The sequence below is a fragment of the Perognathus longimembris genome, chromosome 18, assembly GCF_023159225.1.
Source record: "Perognathus longimembris pacificus isolate PPM17 chromosome 18, ASM2315922v1, whole genome shotgun sequence".
Taxonomy (NCBI): Eukaryota; Metazoa; Chordata; class Mammalia; order Rodentia; family Heteromyidae; genus Perognathus; species Perognathus longimembris.
This window is the reverse complement of record NC_063178.1, coordinates 267,306-281,146: the sequence shown is the minus strand read 5'-3', so window position 1 is coordinate 281,146 and position 13,841 is coordinate 267,306. Positions and strand designations below refer to the sequence as shown.

General features: G+C 47.3%; 1 protein-coding gene across 4 annotated transcripts in view; it reads left to right on the top strand.

The window, feature by feature from the left end:
* Abcb10 (ATP binding cassette subfamily B member 10) overlaps nt 1-13,114 on the top strand; it is a 33,844-nt gene extending 20,730 nt beyond the window's left edge. For 3 of the 4 annotated variants that reach the window (XM_048367841.1, XM_048367840.1, XM_048367838.1), the window contains 7 exons: nt 4,990-5,085; nt 6,095-6,304; nt 7,663-7,742; nt 9,525-9,705; nt 11,149-11,192; nt 12,153-12,187; nt 12,782-13,114. In XM_048367841.1, coding sequence (XP_048223798.1) covers nt 4,990-5,085; nt 6,095-6,304; nt 7,663-7,742; nt 9,525-9,705; nt 11,149-11,192; nt 12,153-12,187; nt 12,782-13,013 — 878 coding nt within the window. In that variant the 3' untranslated portion in view covers nt 13,014-13,114. The remainder of the gene's footprint in view (nt 1-4,989; nt 5,086-6,094; nt 6,305-7,662; nt 7,743-9,524; nt 9,706-11,148; nt 11,193-12,152; nt 12,188-12,781) is intronic. The other variant, XM_048367839.1, reaches the window with a different exon arrangement.
* Nucleotides 13,115-13,841: the final 727 nt, after the last annotated feature.

Genomic DNA, 13,841 nt, shown 5'->3' with positions numbered 1-13,841 from the left:
ATATAGGTCTGTTAGATCCATTTGGGCAATGGTGTTATTTAGGTCCTCAGCTCCCTTACTAATCCTCTGGGTGTTGGATCTGTCTCTTGGAGAGAGAGGAGTATTAAAGTCACCCACTATGATTGTGTTTGCATCTATCTTGCTCTGTAATTCTGTGAGAATTTGCTTGACATATGTCGGGCCTCTTTTGTTCGGTGAGTATACATTTATCACCGTGATGTCTTGATTCTGGATTTTTCCTTGTATCAATATGTAGTGTCCTTCTTTGTCTTTTTGAGTGGACTTTAAAGAGAAATCCAGCTTGTCTGAGATCAGGATGGCTACACCTGCCGTTTTGGTGGGTGCATTTGCTTGGTAGATCTTGCTCCATCCTTTCATTCGAAGCCTGTTTTTGTCCCTTGCTGTAAGGTGGGTCTCTTGTAGACAACAGATGTCAACTTTTTGCTTGCGGATCCATTCTGCCAGTCTGCTCCTCTTGATCGGGGAGTTTAAGCCATTTATATTTAAAGAGATCAAGGATAAGGGTGTTTTTTCTCCTTCCATTTTCTTGTTGGGCTGTTTTTTCCTGTTGTTTTTTTTTTTCTTCTTGTCTTTAGTGAGCTTGTGTTTCTGCTGGACTTTGGCTATTGAAGTTTCTTTCTGAATCTGTCTGTGTGTCTTTTACGATCTCTGTTGGGTGGGCTTCCCCTCTTAATATTCGCTGTAGGGCTGGTTTTTTATTCACATACTCCTTTAGCTCCTCTTTGGTGTGGAAAGATCTGGTTCTCCCTTCGAATGTGAACTCCAGTTTCGCTGGATATTTGATCCGAGGTTGTAAATTGTTATTCTGAAGTACTTGGATGGTGTTCTTCCACTCACTTCGAGCTTGGTAAGTTTGTGTGGATAAGTCGGATGTTATTCGAATCCTCTTCCCATTGAAAAAAGTTTCCTTCTTCGCTTTGGCTGAATTCAGAATTTGCTCTTTAATCTTGAGGTCTGTAGTCTTGAATATTATGTGCCTTGGGGTGGTTTTCCTGGGGTCTGGCCTGCCAGGTGTCCTATAGGCTTCGGTTACCTGGATGGGGTCCCCTGTGAGATTGGGGAAGTTTTCTGCAATAACTTTATTGAGAACATGATTAAGCCCTCTGCTCTGATATTCGGCTCCTTCTTCTATTCCAATTATGCGCAGATTATATCTCTTGTCTTTGTCCATTAGTTCCTGGAGTAATCTTCCCTGAAGCTTCACCTTTTCTTGGAGTGTGGTCATTTTCTGGTTGTTGTCAGCTGCTTCATCGTCCAGGCGAGAGATTCTGGATTCCATATGGTCCACTCTTTGTGTTATGGTTTCAATTGCGGAGTTTATGGATGTCAGAGAGCTATTCATGGTTGTCATATCAGCTCTGATCGTGGAAATTTCTTCCTTTAAAGAGTTGTATTTTAAATCTATTTTTTCATGCATTTCAATTCTCAGGGTGTGGAGATTTTCTTTAAAGGCGGCTTGCATTGTATCCATTTTTGCTTCCATTTCTTTAAACGAGGCTTGCATTGTATCCAGTTTTGCTTCCATTTCTTTCTTGGCTTCCTGGGTGTCCTTCCAGATTTCCGCTCTAAACTCCTGGAATTGTTTTCTGATTTCATTTCTGACAGTTTCGATCATTCCTGTTAACATGTCCTCATTTGCTTTTTTATTCTCCATCTCCTCTCCAGTCGTGCTGCTTTTTGGAGCTGGCGAGTTGGCTTGTCCTTTGATGAACTGAGTTATGTTTCTTTGTGATTTGCGCATCTGGAAGTCTGTGTAGATCTTCCCTCCCTTCTGTGTAGGCGTGTCTGCGTCAGCAGGTGCTGTCGCTGTGGCCCCGCCCACCAGTGCAGGGCACGCCTATCAGAGCGGGCGCTTTCGCCGGGGCCCCGCCCTCCTGTGCACTGTGAGTCCCCTACAACAGGCACTTAAGTGGGGTCTGCCTCCCAGAGCGAGCCCTGGGTTGTTGGGTTGTGCTTGCGCCCTCCCGCGAGTCCGTTGGGGGGGGGGAGGCAGTATGTGTGGGGCCCAGTGGGATCGACTGTCCGGGTGTGGCTTGGCACTCTCAGACCTCGCCTCCGCTTCGAGGAGGGGGAACGAGATCAGGCTCAGGTGACCCTGCTGGGCTGGTATTGCCCACCAGCGCCTGTGATTTTAGTTGTAAGAGTCCGCAAGGTCTAGGCGCCTCGGGTGGGGCTTGCCCTGCCGGCCGTCCCCGGCCCCTGTTGGGAAGGGGACGGGGCCGGTTCTGCCAGTTCAGGAACCTTTGGGGGCTTGGGGCTGTTCCGCCCTTCCCCTGCTAGACTGGCTTCCCAGCGCCTGATGGGAGCTTCCCGCCTGATTTGGGGGACCTTTGTTCCCACGGGAGTGGGGAGGGGGAGGGAGGGAGCTATAGCTTCTTTGTCGGGCTTGGGTCTCCCGTTGGGGGAAGGGATTATGGGGGACTCACTTTTGCTGCTTTGTGTGTGTGTCCCGCACCGCCGTTGGCCCTTCAGGGGTTGGCGAAGTGTCGTGGTGGCTCCCCCGTTCCCTCTTTCTGCCGCGCTGGGTTCCCTTGTCCGAATCCGGTGTGGACCCGAACTTCTCGTCGCTGCCGGGTGTGTCTTGGTCCGCACCCTGCTTTGTGTCCGTGGGGTCTCCCGCTATATGGATTCTGCGCTCCTGGCAACCTGTCTGCCGATCGCCGGGTTTCCCTTTCCCAGCCTGACCCTGTTTGGGCCAGGGCCGGCTGGTGGGGGGAGGGTGCCCCGATTAATCTCCGGCTCCGTGTAGGTTTTCGGTTCTTCTTTTTTGCTCCTTTTTGTTTTCCTGCGTTTCTCCACTGCTTCTGGATGCTGGTTTTGCTGGGTTCTTGGTGGAGTGTTGGGTGTTGGAGTTCCCAGCTCGCTATTCAGTTGGTGCGAGTCGGGGTGCCTCCCTATTGTTTCGGCGCCATCTTTCTCCTCCATAATTTCTCTCTTAAGAGTCAACTTTTTTGTATTTGTGTGTTTTTTTGTATTTGAAGTTCTCTCTGAGGGCATCCTCGGTCTAGGACTCTTTGCCATAGGCACTAACCCCTGCACAACTGCAATGGCATTACTGGTTTGCCCTCTTGATCACTTTGACAGAGGCCTTCCAGCTCACTTAGTTGTTCACTGTCATCCTCTTTAATGAGGATGATTTGGTGCCTAGCACAAAGGGCCTCTGCCACAGGCTCCTCACTCACAGGCTCTGTGCAGCTGCGCATGTCCCACGTGTTAGGACCCTGTGGGTGAGGGTGGTCTTCAACACCTCTTGACAAGCAGGATTAGCATCCATCATACCTCCAGCAGCAACGCTTTGCTTAACCATGGAGGGGGATGACAGGTGGAGCTGAATCTTGAGCATATCTGAGCTTCTGCCACAGACTGACATCATGTCATATTTAACATGAATGAAATTCCTATTTGTACTTTAGCCTATATGAAAGTTGTACACATTGAGTGCATAAAGGACATAGTTTATTTTATGTATTTGTCTTTTTAAGAAGTTAATGGTTGGGCTGGGGATATAGCCTAGTGGCAAGAGCGCCTGCCTCGGATACACGAGGCCCTAGGTTCGATTCCCCAGCACCACATATACAGAAGCAGCGCGCTGTGGCTCAAGTGGCAGAGTGCTAGCCTTGAGCGGGAAGAAGCCAGGGACAGTGCTCAGGCCCTGAGTCCAAGGCCCAGGACTGGCCAAAAAAAAAAAAAAAAGAAGTTAATGGTTCTTTTTTCTTTTATTAATTTTCTTTTATCTTTTTGCTTATGTAGTACCAAGGAATTGAACCCAGGGCCTCATATATGCTAGCACCCAGCCACATTCCATGCCCTTAGATTTGTCTTCTTTTTTTTTGCCAGTCCTGGAGCTTCTTTTTGCTCAAGGCTAGCACTCCACCACTTGAGCCACAACACTAGTTGCAGCTTTTTCTGTTTATGTAGTGCTGAGGAATTGAACCCAAGGCTTCATGCATGCTAGGCAAGCAATCTACAAGTAGGCCACATTCCCATCCCAGATTTGCCCTTTAAATAAGACTTGAGCCAGGTGCTGGTGCCTCATGCCTGTCACTCTAGCTACTTAGAAGGCTGACATATGAGGATCATGGTGCAAAGACAGTTTGAGCAGAAAGTCCATGAAACTCTCTCCAACTAACCAGCCTAAAGCCAGAAGTACAACTGTGGCTCACATTATCAATAGAGTACCAGCCTTGAGCAAAAAATCTAAGGGATAGGGCTGGGAAGCCAGGGACAGTACTCAGACCCTGAGTCCAAGCTCCAGGACTGGCCAAAAAATAAATAAATAAATAAAACTAAGGGACAGCCCCCAAGCCCTGAGTAGCAGCACAATAAAATAAAATAGTATTGAAATACTTTTTATCCCTAGTTGTGATGGATAAGGGTACCTTTCACTTATAATGTTATGTTTTTCATGGTGGACTTTATAGTATCTAACTCATTCACTGGTGCTTAGTTAACTAGATCTTTTGTAAATTCTCCTACTAGACAGGAAACTCATTAGAAATCTACAACACTGGAGGAGAAGCTAAAGGAAAATTAGAGGCATAAGGATGAAATGTGAGGGCTGGGAATAAGGCCTAGTGGCAAGAGTGCTTGCCTCCTCGTATACATGAAGCCCTGGGTTCGATTCCCCAGCACCACATATATAGAAAATGGCTAGAAGTGGTGCTGTGGCTCAAGTAGCAGAGTGCTAGCCTTGAGCTAAAAGAAGCCAGGGACAGTACTCAGGCCCTGAGTTCAAGGCCCAGGACTGGCAATAATAATAAATAAATAAAATTTTTTAAAAAAGAAGGAAATGTGAGGGTAAAAGACAAAGGGAAAAGCAAATATCAATTCCTGGGCATCTGCCTCAACTCGTTCCTGAAAATAGTAGATTTCACGTGGAGAACGCATTGCTGTCCCCCCTCCTCGGGGGTGGGGCAATCATGGTCTTTCCTGGTTCTGCTAATGGATGCCAAATCTTCTCATCCTCAGGTCTGAGCTCTTTTTACTCAGAGCTGATGAAAGGTCTGGGTGCCGGCGGGAGGCTCTGGGAACTGCTAGAGAGAGAGCCACAGCTACCTTTTAATGGTGAGTCTAAGACAGGAATGTTTTTTGATGGGAGTGAACAATGCTGGCCTTCAACAGTCAGACCAGCACCCTGGCCTGCCCCTGAGGGACGAGCTGTATGATTGGAGTCCATGCATATCATAGGGGAAGAGGCAGGTTGCCTACGAGAAAGAAGCAAGCCATAATGGCTACTGGAGCACTACTTACTATAGGCCTGTGTCCTGCAAGCATGGTGCTGACCATATGTGTTTGCTGGTAAGGCCCCTTTAGCCAGTGGTTGCCAAGCAGGGAAGGACAGAAGCAAGAACATGGCAGGGTACAAATGGAAGGCCCATCCAGACAGATCAAAATGATTTACATCTATGTGGAAGGCAGGACTCTACTATAGACAAGGCTCTCAGGGGATCACAGACACTGACACTAAGTGGCTATCGTCTGGCCAGTGACCTCTGGGGCTGTGGGTCGGGGCATCAGCACTCCCTGTGCTCACTGCCCCTCACTGTAGCAGCAGTCAGGAGCCCCATGTTCTCCTACATGATAGAAGTCAGGGCACAGAGCCCAGCAAGGAGATGGGCATGCCTCCTGTGGCAGGGCCCAGAGCAGACCTCTGGCCTCGTGACTGTCATACAGTGCTCCCCTGTGTTTATTTGGAATAGATAAGATCATCCCTGAACAGAAGCTACTCGAGAGGAATGGCACCCGGAAAGGCTGCGCAATGCAGCCAGGCTGCCTGGCAGTGGGTCTTAACTCCCCGCTGGTCCACAGGAGCAGGCTATGGTTTGTGGCTTGTAATGTCTTCAGAAAAGTTCCAATCCTGAGATCCGGATTGGAAGATTAGGACTGCACACAGCATGTCCTGCACATGGCAGATGGAGGGTTCGTACATACCTGCTTCCTGGGGTGCCATATGGGGAGTGCTTCCTTGGCTTGTCCTCAGTGATCAGGGCTCTCCCTGCTCCCAGGGAGCTGGGGCACTGCATATGGTTGAGTGTGATGTTTGTCTTAATTTGTCTTCTCTCCTATGCCTCAGAGGGAGTCACATTAAGTGAGAAGAGTTTCCAGGGTGCCTTGGAGTTTAAGAATGTACACTTCGCCTACCCAGCTCGCCCAGAGTTGCCTGTGTTTCAAGATTTCAGCCTCTCCATCCCAGCAGGATCTGTCACAGCGCTGGTTGGCTCCAGTGGTTCTGGCAAATCCTCTGTCGTCTCGCTCTTGCTGAGGCTATATGACCCTGTTTCTGGTAAGTGGTTCTGTGCCCTGTGGGCTGGGTGTTCTACGAGTCCATCTTGCCTGTCTGGGAAGACTTCCTTCCAGCAACAAGTGTGATTCCTTTTGTAGTGGTCCTAGGTTTTGAACTCAGGGCCTGGCAGCTGTCCCTAAGCTTTTTTGTTCAAAATTGGAGCTCTACTTCTTGTCTACCTCTTGAGCCACAGCTCCATTTCTGGCTTTTTGGTGGTTAATTGGAGATAAGAGTCTTATTGACTTACCTGCCTGGACTGGCTTTGAACTGGAATCCTCAGATCTCAGCCTCTTCAGTAGCTAGGATTACAAGCATGAGCCACCAGCACCAGGTGTGTGATTCATTCTTAAGCAGAGCAGCTTTCATGGATTTTTGGGGAGCTTTGTGTGGCTTAAATCCTGCCTCTTCAAGTCTAGAACTCTGCCTCTTCTCTTGCATGTTCACAGCTCCTCCATAGGTGTTTCCCTGCTGGGAGGAGGGTGGCAAGGTTGTGCCCAGAGTGCCCATCCATGCTCAGCAAAGCCCAGCTCTGCCCAGAGTGCCTGTCCTTGCTCAGCAATGCCCAGCTGTGCCCAGCGTGCCCATCTGTACTCAGCAATGTCCAACTGTGCCCAGAGTGCCCACCCGTGCTCAGCAATGCCCAGTTGTGTCCCACAAGAGTGCCCGTCCGTGCTCAGCAATGCCCAGCTGTGTTCCACAATGCCCAGCTGTGCTCAGAGTGCCCGTCCATGCTCAGCAGTGCCCAGCTGTGCTCAGAGTGCTCAGCAGCCAAGAGAAGGTACCAGTGTGTTGTGCAGCAGCTCCTGCGCAGCACAGCTGATTGGATTGGACTTGACTCGACTCAAATGCTGTTCTCTGTCCAGGTGCTCAGTATAGGAGCCTGGGAGACAGCACTTGACACTTCTGAACTGAGAAGATTTTCTTAATGGATTTTTCTCTTCTTGGTTTGTGTTTAACGGATTATGCTATCTTTAAGACTGTAACAAGGTTTTTTTAACATCTTACCCAGAGTAGAGCCAAACCATTCAGAGGTCCCTCTTAGCTCTTAAAGTAACAACATATTGGCCTTAGAGTCCACTTGGAGATTTGGAGAAAGATCTCTTTCCCTCTTTCCCTTTTCCACTCCTGCCTCCCTTAGTTCCTGCCCTTCTCATTCTTTCTCTTTCTTCTGGCTTGAACCTAGGATCTCAAATCCAGGGCTTCACATGTTAGGCAGGTACTTTACCACTGAGCCACATCCCCAGCCCTGATATTTTCAGTCTTTGAAACCAAGTGCTTGGAATTGCCTCCCTTGGGCCTTTCTGTGTTCACTTGAGTCACTGACCCAGACAGTGAGTGACCTTTTCTTCCCTCCACAGGAACAGTCAGTCTTGATGGCCATGATATCCGCCAGCTAAACCCAGTCTGGCTGAGATCCAAGATTGGGACAGTAAGCCAGGTAACAGGAGAGGATTCCATCTTCATCTCACCTTCCCTTCAAGCTACTTTCTTTTGCTTGTTTGTTTGTTTTGTTAGTGCTGAGGTTTTAATTCAGAGCTCTGTCCTTGCTAGGCAGGTGTACTACTACTTTAGTCATGCTCCCGGCCCTATTTGGATTTTTCTTGATCCTCACACTTTTCAATTGAGAGGGATGAAGTTTATCAGATGTGGTAAGCTTTTCTTACATAAGTCATTTTCCATTTTTTGTTTATTTGTTTTGTTTTCGTTGCCAGTCCTGGGGCGTGGACTCAGGGCCTGAGCACTGTCCCTGGCTTCTTTTTACTCAAGGCTAGCTCTCTGCCACTTGAGCCACAGCGCCACTTCTGGCCATTTTCTATATATGTGGTGCTGGGGAATTGAACCCAGGGCTTCACGTATACGAGTCAAGCACTCTTGCCACTAGGCCATATTCCCAGCCTCATTTTCCATTTTTTGAGGATGGTCAGCACATTACCAGTTAAATCACTGGCGTTTTTCCCAAAGTGGAACTGGTGTTCCTTTGCAACACAGATAGTTGAATGTATGTAAAGAAAATAGATCTCCCTCACCCTTCTCTGATCTCTGTGTCCAGCACTGGCCACAGCTCCTGCTCCTACCCCACACGATGGCCTCAGGGACAGCAAGCAGACGTCACTTGGGAGCTAGGGCACCTTGCAAAGAAGATGCAGATTTCAAAGCAGAACCTTACTGCCATGGGGGGGAGTGCTCTCTCTCTCTCTCCTTTCTCTCTCTCTCCCCCTTTCCCCCTCCCTCCCTCCCCCTCTCTTTTCTTTGTCCTCTTTCTGTGTCTGTCTCTCTCCTCCTCTCTCCCCCCTCTCCTTTTTCTCCCACCTCTTTCTCTTTCCCCCTCTTCCCCTTCTCCTCTCTTTCTTCCCTCCCCCTCCCTTACTCTGCTTCTGTCTCTCTCCTGCCAATACTGGGGCTCAGACTCAGGGTCAGGGATATCTTCCATAACATTTTTGCTCAAGGTTTGCACTTTACCATTTGAGTCACACCCCCATTTCTGGCTTTTTCTTTTGCTGGATAATTGGATATTAAGGGTCTTAAGGATTTGTTCTGCTCAGGCTGACTTCAAACTCTGGTCCTCAGGTCTCAGCCTCCAGAGTAGCTAGGATTATGAGTGAGCCACCTGTTTCCAGCCATCCTTTTGATGATGCCATTCTCATGAAATTATAGGGGACAGGGAAACTTTGTCATAGCCAGGTTATCACATGGTAGGCTTAGCAGGCACATTGTATCTCACCTGCCTCTGACAAGTGTTCTCTCCTACATTGGTAGTACACTGAAAGGACCTGGCTGGACGTCAGCAAGTGGACACTGTTTGCTTGTCCTTTTCCATGTTCTTTCAGAATTTCATGGTTAGTCCCACCTGACTTGTGTATGTCTCGGGAAGTAGTAGGTGGAAGCTGATTCTTGGTAGAAGGCAGGCATCTGGACTTGAGCCCTCCAGGGTTTTGGAATTCTAAAGGAGGACCCAGGGGTTTGAGGTTCTTACATGGGCCAGTTCCTTCAGGGTTCTTCTGTGGCGTCTCCTTCTCCCAGGCATGGTGAGGAATATAGATGGCCAGATCAGCCCTGGTCATAGTAAAATAGGAATGTTTAGGCAGCTCTTGGGTAAGCTGATGTAGGAAGACACAGCCCAGCAAAGAGCCCCATTCTCAGTCCAAATTCTGCACATACCATGATTGCTTGAAATTGGCCCTGGAGTTTGTGACAAGCTTGTTTTATCTCCACCTTGTAGGAGCCAGTGTTGTTTTCCTGCTCCATTGCTGAGAACATCGCCTATGGTGCAGCTAACCCTTCTTCTGTCACAGTCGAGCAGGTGGAAAGGGTGGCGGAAGTGGCCAATGCAGCCTCCTTCATCCGGAGCTTCCCACAGGGCTTCCACACTGTGGTTGGGGAGAAGGGCGTGCTCCTCTCCGGTGCGTTGTTTTGTTTTGCCTGTTTTTGTCAGGTGAATGCTTGTTCCTGCTGTGTCTCCAAAGGGTTTTATTCCAGGGAGCTCTCCACACATTTCCAAAGTCTGTCATTCCCTATGGATACAGTTTTCATCCAGCATGGAAAGTAACTTCATCATGTTCTGACATCTCCTGTGATGTGCACAACACCTTCTTTTCTACCTAAAATTATTTCCAAAATTGCCTCTGACCCAGCAGGCATTTTTCTCACATCCAGAAACTCTAGAGGACTATAGAAAATGAAACAGATTAAAAAAAAAAAAAAAAGGTGGCCAGGTGCCTCTTTGCACCCGGTGTGTGCACTGCAAGATCAGGAGAAAGGCTTCTTTGCATCGTCCTAGTGATGATGCCTATGTGAGGCAGTGTCCAGCAGCACCTCCATGTTCACTGTGAATAGCTGGTTGTTGTAGGGATATTCTACAAGCAAACAGAAATGCTCTTCTCACAAACAGTGGGATTGGATTTCCAGTTGAGGAAGCGTGAGCCTTTGGCACTTCCAAGTGCCCCTGGCCTAGAGTCTCTGGAGGGAGAGAGTGGGAAATGAAGAGAACTGAAGAACTTGCAGGCCACAGCTCTGCATCTTCACACTCCACTCATTCCCTTGTTGTGAGTGGAAGTTGAGGTTAAGAGAAGGGAATAGTGTGGCCTCCAGCTTTGTGTGTGCATATGAGGGAGTGCTCCCAGGCTGGAGAAGAGGGCACCATGGGAAAGGAGGGAATGAGAACCAAAGTGGCCACATGAAGCACTGGAAGTGAGCATCCCAGCCTTGCCTGGAGCCCCTGGCTCCCAGACACTTCTTGTGCTGTGCAGAACCCCCGAAGTCTCCTCACGTGACTCCTTCCCTCACCCTGGACATTCTGTTAGGTGGTGCATAACTTACCTCAGGTGCATAACTTTTCAGTTTCTGGGTCATGCTGTGCTACTTATTACTAGCTAGGTAATCTGGGACATGCTGCCTTGTACTTCACTGTTCCATCTGTAAAATTGGAGTCATAGGGTCTGCCTTAAGGCATTTTTTTTAAAGATTGAAAAATGTAGTATGTATATTTACTTGGTCAAGCTTGGGATGTAGCTCAGTGGTAGAATCCTTGTCTGGCATGCACAAGGACCTAGGTTCAATCTCTAGTGCACACCCCCCAGAACCCCAAACACACACAAAAATGCGTTTACAAAATCCCTGGTGTATGGGAAGTCTCAATAAATGTTAGCTACCATAATAATTATTAATTTTGAGATTGATGGTAAAAAAGTTTGTAATGTTTCTCTTCTGCCATTCATAAGCCACCCATCACTAGCTAGAAGAAACTGTCATTGAATTATTGCATCTTATCAGAAAAGCCTCTCCTATCAGTAAAGCCTATCCCAGAGTGTTTTGTTTTCTTTTTAACTTTGCTTTATTTTTGTCAGGCGGACAGAAACAGAGGATCGCAATTGCCCGTGCTCTGCTTAAGGTAAGCCTGAAGCAATCCAGCTGATGTTTTTAACTGGGAACCTGTAATTTTTTTTTCTTTATTGTCAAAGTATGGTACAGAGGGGTTACAGATTCATATGAAAGGCAGTAAGTATATTTCTTGTTCTACTTGTTACCTTCTCCCTCATTTTTCCCCCTCCTCCCCCCTCCCCCTGGAACCCGTAAGGGTTCTTGTGGGAAGAGGTAAAGGATGGCATATGGATGGCAATCTGGTCAAAGATAAAGCAGGAGTGGAGTTCCACTGAAGACCTACTGTCCCCATTTAATGAGTATATCCTGGGTATTGAGAGCCCTATGTTGTTGTAGGGTTGTAATCAGAGGGAGGAAAGTTTTGACATATGGACCTTTTATCAAGAAACATATAGACTATTAACTCATACCATCAAAACAGTGCCACGTATGTGCATATTTGTCTAATCTGGCAATGCATATTTGAAGGACTCAGCAATTCTTTTTTGGTGCTAGTCCTGGAGCTTGAACTCAGAGCCTGAGCTCTGTCCCTTAGCTTCTTTTTGCTAATGACTGAAATTGTCTCCAACACTTCTACCATGTGCTTGTCCCAGGTATGCAAGAATTTGTGTTTTTCTTTGTTAGAACTGAGCTATAATTCACATGCTATGCTTTCCTCATCCACATGTTTCCCAGTGGACTGTGGTCTCTGTGGTGCATCTCTCATACCATGTGCTCTGGGGCACCCAGGCAGGGCTGCTCCTCTCTTATTCCACCTGTCAGTCCCAGGCCCTTCTGCCCTTTGCCCATGACTTGCCTGCTCCAGACATTTCATGCAGATGCCGCCCAGATATGGCCCCTTGTACTGGGCTTCTTTAACACAGCACAGTATTTGCCAGGCTCAGCAATTTGGTACCATGTGTCAGAATGTCATTGCTTATTGCAATTTATGTATCTCAAATAAGGTCATTTCTTTTTTCTCCTCCTTCAGAATCCAAAAATTCTACTCCTGGATGAAGCAACCAGGTAGGGAAGTTCCACTGACACATTTGTGTGAGCGTGTTAGAGGCCCCTCAGTGAGGACATTCCACTGACATGTCTGTGTGAGCATGTTAGAGGTGCCTCCATGATGTACAGTCAGTGATGTGTGTGGCCAGTCAGAGGGAATCTTTACCATGTGTGTGGCTGTTAGAGGATGTCTCAATAATGCTTGCAGTTATTCTAAGCAAGCTCTCCCTTTACCAGAACTGTAATCTGTCCTTCAACGTGGTACAGTAGAAAATGTTTTCCCCTGAATGTTACTAGTGACAGTCAGGCAGTGGCAGCCAGGTCATGAGGGGTTTCTAGCTCAGGTTCAGGCCTACTTGTGGTGGTTCCAGATTAGGCAGTAGTCAGCACTCATGTGAAGAGCCTTCCTGGCTCAATTTTAGCATAAATATATAGACGAAAGCGCTCCATGCTGCCTTTTCACAGCATCCATAGGTCCAGCAGTGGAATTTCACTCAGAGGAGACACTGCTGATGAAGGGCCACTCAGTGCAGACGAGAAGGCCTGTGAGCGGATGGTATGCACAACACTGACATCTTTGCTTCTTTTCACGTGTGACCCTGTCCATCATAGTGCATTGGATGCTGAGAATGAGTACTTGGTCCAGGAAGCTCTGGATCGACTGATGGAGGGAAGAACCGTGCTAATCATCGCCCATCGCCTATCCACCATTAAGAATGCTAACCTTGTTGCTGTTCTCAACCAAGGAAAAATCACTGAATGTGGGAAGCATGAAGAACTTCTTTCAAAGCCAGACGGAATTTACAGAAAACTAATGAACAAGCAGAGTTCTATATCAGTGTAAAGAAGCAGCTTAAGTCAGGCCTGGGGTGCACATGCCTGTCATTCCAGGGGGCTTGCAGTTTGAGGCCAGGCTGGGCTGCCAGAGCAAGACTCTAACTTAAAGATATGTGTGTGTGTATTGTATACATATATATATATATATATATATATATATCTTAGAGATTGTATGAAATCTGAGAAACATGCCTATTTTTCCAAAGAATGTAAAATATTGTTTCAAAATATACTGTCTTTAAGACATATTTTTAATTTTAGTTTTAATAATTCTAACTTTGTAAGTGTCTATAGCACTGAAGTAATTTTCAGGCCTTGTAGTTTTATCTTGGCACATTTAAATTAATACATCATGGCACCTCATTTTCTTATCTTTGCTGTAATAGATTCGAGCTATTGTTGGACAGCAACTTTTTTAATTTTTTTTTTTTTTTTTTTTGGCCAGTCCTGGGCCTTGGACTCAGGGCCTGAGCACTGTCCCTGGCTTCTTTTTGCTCAAGGCTAGCACTCTGCCACCTGAGCCACAGCGCCCCTTCTGGCCATTTTCTGTATATGTGGTGCTGGGGAATCGAACCCAGGGCCTCATGTATATGAGGCAGGCACTCTTGCCACTAGGCCATATCCCCAGCCCCAAGGACAGCAACTTTTAAAAAGGAATTATAAATAAAAGTCTAGTTATTTTAGGCTGGCTTACCTATCATGTGGCTCACCTTACCTAGGGCCTAATTTTTCTAGCAAAGTAATGAGAAAGAAAGATGTAAACCTGGATTGCATCCTGAGAAGCTCACAACAGGAACCCATCTAACATAACAGCAACAGTGAATTGGTCAGATGG